The sequence below is a fragment of the Engraulis encrasicolus genome, chromosome 13, assembly GCF_034702125.1.
Source record: "Engraulis encrasicolus isolate BLACKSEA-1 chromosome 13, IST_EnEncr_1.0, whole genome shotgun sequence".
Classification (NCBI taxonomy): Eukaryota; Metazoa; Chordata; class Actinopteri; order Clupeiformes; family Engraulidae; genus Engraulis; species Engraulis encrasicolus.
Genome location: NC_085869.1, coordinates 45,177,042 through 45,182,041, shown reverse-complemented (window position 1 = coordinate 45,182,041; position 5,000 = coordinate 45,177,042). Strand labels below are relative to the sequence as shown.

Sequence of the window (5,000 nt, the reverse complement as noted above, 5' to 3'; positions counted from 1 at the left end):
GGACTAAGCTCTAAGCTTGTGCCTTTTCCTCCAGTAATGCTGAGCTGCTGTGCTGCACTGTCAGTGGTGCGTCTATACGACTTTCTGACTTGTCTGGCTGACTGACAGTCTGTCTGTCTGTCTGTCTGATCCTCTCTCTCTCTCGCTCTCTCTCGCTCTCTCTCGCTCTCTCTCTCTTTTCTCTATTTCTCTCTCTCTTTCTCTCTGTCTGTCTGTCTGTCTCTGTCTGTCTGTCTGTCTGTCTTGACTTGTCTTACATGACTGACGTTCTGTCTACCTGTCTGTGTTTCTGTCCAGGTCTACCATGTTAGATGGCGCCATGATTCTCCTGCTCTGCGTTGCCGTGGCGCTGCCCGTCTCCAGTGTGCAAGGTAAGACTTTCCTTTCCTCATCACCAGCCCAGAGTGAGGAGAGGTGGAGAGAAGAAAGGACACAGAGGGAGGGTAGAGAGGAGAGGTGGAGAGGAAGCAGAAAGAAGAAAGGACACAAGAGTGAAGGGAGAAGGAGGAGGGGGTCTTAAATAAGGAAGTAGAAGGGAGAAAACAAGCTGACTTCAGTTTCTCGATTGCGGGGCGAAATAGTGGAGTCAGTGTCCATTCAGTGGAGCTGGAGTTTACATCTCTTAGCATCAAGGACACACACACACACACACACACACACACACACACACACACACACACACACACACACACACACACACACACACACACACACACACACACACACACACACACACACACACACACACACAAGCCCCTCCCCTCCCGTCTCTCCTTTTCCTCTGTAATGCAAACTATCGGCATTTCTCAAAGTCTAGTGTGCGTCTTTCCAAGTATCAGTCTTCGTAATCACGCCCAGTGATTGGATACTCTTTGGTGAACTCTGCGGAGTATCCAATCACTGTGTGTGACTAATTGGGCTGACACACTTCCAAGGCTCATACACTTGACATTGGGAAATTGTCTATATCTGTCTGTGTGTGTGTCTGTCTGTCTGTCTCTCTCTCTCTCTCTCTCTGTGTCTCTCTCTCTCCCTCCCTCCCTCTGTTTGTGACAACTGCAGTGATTGCCTTTCAGAGGCAGCTGATGCTTGGCTTATTTTGCTACTGTCCCCTAGGAGGTACTCTCGCTCATCTCCCTGAATGGCTAATGGTACTGATTACCGCACACCTATTTGGGCACAAGCCATCAGCCTGGACCTCCTAAATGCCATTCATACCAATTATCATGCGTTTGAAATGCAGTCGGTTGCGGTGTTGTTCGGGTTTGGACGCACGCACGCACGCACGCACACACACGCACACACACGCACACACACACACACACACACACACAGAGAAACAACAGCACAAATATTGATGCGGACAAGGATTTTGATTGCACTTAGCCACCATGCACGCGTGCGCGTGTGTGTAAGCCCGACACTTACTATGTATGCTGTGTGGTACTGTACACGTATCAACATTGACTCAGTAACGCCTACCTCACCCAAACCTGCCGATGAGTAATGAAAACTTTCCTTCGCTCCCCTATTGTCTTCTCTTCTCTCTCGTTCATCCTACCCCCCCCCCCCTCCTCCTCCTTCACTTTTCTGCTTTCCTATTTCCTGTGCAGATGTGCTGGCTCCCAGTACAGTCGAATGTGCGTGTGACGGGGCCCAGTGTTCCCCTGGCAACCGCTGTTTTGGCCAGCGATGCTTCTCCGTGACGGAGCTTCTGAACAGGACGGACGCCGTTCAGCAGAGGACGGGGTGCATCATGGGAGAGGAAGGGGAGGAGAGACAAGGAGGAGAGGGGGAGGGGTCAGGAGGAGTGCGGTGCGGTAGTCCCGGAGTCCACTGCTGCCAGGCCGCCCTGTGCAACATGAACGTTTCCACGGAAACACCAATCAGAGGTGAGGTCCGTGTGGGTGCGCTCGCCGTGTCTCCGTGCTAAAATCACCTGGGCGTCTCGATCCACATTGCCATCTCTCTTCCCATTCCCACCTCTCTGTCTCCTCTTCTTTCTCTCTCTCTTTCTCTCAATCTCTCTCTCTCTCCCAAGGTCTCTCAAGTTTTCTCAAGGTCTCCCCCTCCCATTTTCTTGCTCACTCACTCACTCACTCACTCACTCACTCACTCACTCACTCACTCACTCACTCACTCACTCACTCACTCACTCACTCACTCACTCACTCACTCACTCACTCACTCACTCACTCACTCACTCACTCACAGACAGACAGACAGACAGACAGACAGACACACACACAGACACACACACAGACACACACACAGACACACACACAGACACACACACAGACACACACACACACACACACACACACACACACACACACACACACACACACACACACACACACACACACACACACACACACACATGGGCGCACACTACATGAGAGTGTTTTTTTTTCTTTCGGGGCCCTTCTCAGCCGTGTCTTCAGTACTTGTCTGAAAAAGTTGGCTGGCTTCTTAAGTTTCTCTGCATTGTAGGTCACTTTCCTTTTATACACGTGCCATAATTACGACAGCCCTCCCCCAGAGTAGCACCAAAATAGTGTCACTTATGTCTGGAATGGCCGTGCACGCTTGCTCGCGTCAGACTGCCTTTAACTGTCTGAGTAATTATGTCACGAGGATAACCCTGGTTCTGGTCAGCAGGTCCAGGAAAACTGTGTGGGAGACAAAGGGGACAGTTGTCTCGGACCCAGGGACAGAGGGGGCCCAGAATTGGGTTCTCATTAGATTGTATATTGAGTCGGGGGCCATTTCAGATGACTTTGTCCTGGGCCCAGCCAAAGCTGTCAGCGGCCCTTAGCAGGTCCTCCAGTTAAAGCTGGCTTAGTGATCCATGGGGGGGATATACTACGACGGTGGGTGGTCTTCCCCCACTACCCTGCGGATGACCCATGTGTGGTTCTTTCGCCATGTTAGCAGCACTCAAAGCACATGTGACACTATGAATCTGTAACCTTCCAGTGTTATAATGAGGGCTTTATCCGAAAGCGTATCGTCATGGTTTTGATCAGAGCATTATTTTTATCCATTGACTTAAACTACTTAGCATTCGCTACTGTGACATGTTGAGGAATCTCCGCAGCTGTGCTAGCGTACATTTGCTAATGGGTGTATGTTTTCTTTTTCAACTTGAGGGTCGCAAACTACATGTCTCACTGAGTCCGTGCATGTGCTTAACTGCCTGTGTGAATAGAGTCAGCCATTAGTTCCTCCACAACCTGTTGTTTTGGGGGGTAGCTGTGGCCTGTAGAGAGGTGGCCTAGGGGAGATGGTTGCAGGTTTGAATCCCGCCCTTACGAAGAATGTGAGTGGCGTCCATGACTTAAGTGCCCTTGAGCCCTTGACTCCAAATGCCACATTGCTCCAGGACCTGTAACCAATATCCTGTAACTAAATGACTGTAAATCATTTTGGACATTTCGGCCAACGGCAATACCATAAAATGCTTGGCCCCCCTTCTCTACCCGTGTGTGTGTGTGTGTGTGTGTGTGTGTGTGTGTGTGCGTGTGTGTGCGTGTGCGTGTGCGTGTGCGCGTGCGTGTGCGCGTGTGTGTGCGCGCGCACACGCATGGCTAAATATACTATGTAAACGTGTTCTATATGTTTACTCTATGACCTCATTGACATGATAGTTTTAATTCAGAAACAACTCAATTTAATTCTGAATAAAATGTAATTCCGCTCTGAAAACATCTTGTAAACACTTAACAATTCAGCATTAAATGAAAGTGCACTGTAATCTCGGCAGAACTTAAACGGAATTAAAAACACCATGTCAACGTGTCCTATAACCTGTTGTTTGGTCCTCCATCCAGAGGGGGCGCCATCACCATCACCAACAACAGCAGCAGCAGCAGCAGCCGCCGCCGTGCCCGAGGCGAGGGAGCTGGTTCCCGACTACCAGGGCCAGCAGCAGCAGCCGCAGGCGGAGGAGGACGAGGAGCAGGAGTGCGTGTGCGAGGGCACGGTGTGCCCGGCGGGCGGTCGCTGCATGGGCCGCCAGTGCTTCTCCTCGCTCTCCCTCAACAACGGCGTGTTCGTGTACCAGAAGGGCTGCTTCAAGTCGCTGGACCAGATCAAGCTGACCTGCAAGACGCCCCCGTCCTCCACCCAGGCGGTGGACTGCTGCACGGGACACCTCTGCAACATCAACCGCACCGCCGAGCTCCCCGTCAGAGGTATGGGAGGGAGTTGGGGAGGACGCCATTTTGTCTTTATGCACGTACTGCACACACTTACACTGAGAAAGGTTTTTGTGTCTTTCTTTTTTCCTTTCTTTTTTTCTTTCTTTTTTTCTTTCTTTCTTTCTTTCCTTCTTTCTTTTTTTCTTTCTTTTTTTCTTTCTTTCTTTCTTTCCTTCTTTCCTGTGAACCTTCTTGGTTGTCTTCTTTTTCTGTTTTGTTTCTTTTGCACTGTTTCTCTCCCTCCCTCTGTATCTGTCTTTCTGTCCTTTCTCTCTCTCTCTCTCTCTCTCTCTCTGTCACTCTTTCACACGCTCACTCTCCTTCTTTGTCTTTCACTCACTCGCACGCAAACATTTATACTCTCAAGCACTTCACATACACAGCCATTAAGCACCACAGAGGTGAATACAATGGATCTATAAGCACACAAGCTCACACTGCTTGACGCACACACACTGACTTTTCCGATACACACCCAATGCATAATCTCTCGCGACACGCTTTGCTTGCTACCTTAACACTCAACCCAAGCATAGCATGTTGGCCCTTTTGTTGTAGACACTCGCCAAACTACTCATTTTGTTTGCCTTCAGCGGGTAATGGTCTATTTGTGTGTGTGTGTGTGTGTGTGTGTGTGTGTGCGCGTGCGTGCGTGCGTGCGCACGCTTGGTGTGTTGTGTTTTGACAGGCCTTGTGCAAGCTCTGACAAATCTGTCCCCAACGCTCTGAGCTCAAACACCAAGGCCTCATGCCTTAGAGGTTCAACAACAGCCCATACAATGCAATCAAGGGGGTGTC

At 50.1% G+C, this 5,000-nt stretch overlaps 1 protein-coding gene across 2 annotated transcripts in view; it reads left to right on the top strand.

Moving 5' to 3' along the window:
* LOC134461241 (activin receptor type-1-like) overlaps positions 1-5,000 on the top strand; it is a 51,452-nt gene that overhangs the window by 27,854 nt on the left and 18,598 nt on the right. For both annotated transcript variants that reach the window (XM_063214022.1, XM_063214023.1), the window contains exons 2-4: positions 298-371; positions 1,614-1,892; positions 3,834-4,196. In XM_063214022.1, coding sequence (XP_063070092.1) covers positions 305-371; positions 1,614-1,892; positions 3,834-4,196 — 709 coding nt within the window. In that variant the 5' untranslated portion in view covers positions 298-304. The remainder of the gene's footprint in view (positions 1-297; positions 372-1,613; positions 1,893-3,833; positions 4,197-5,000) is intronic.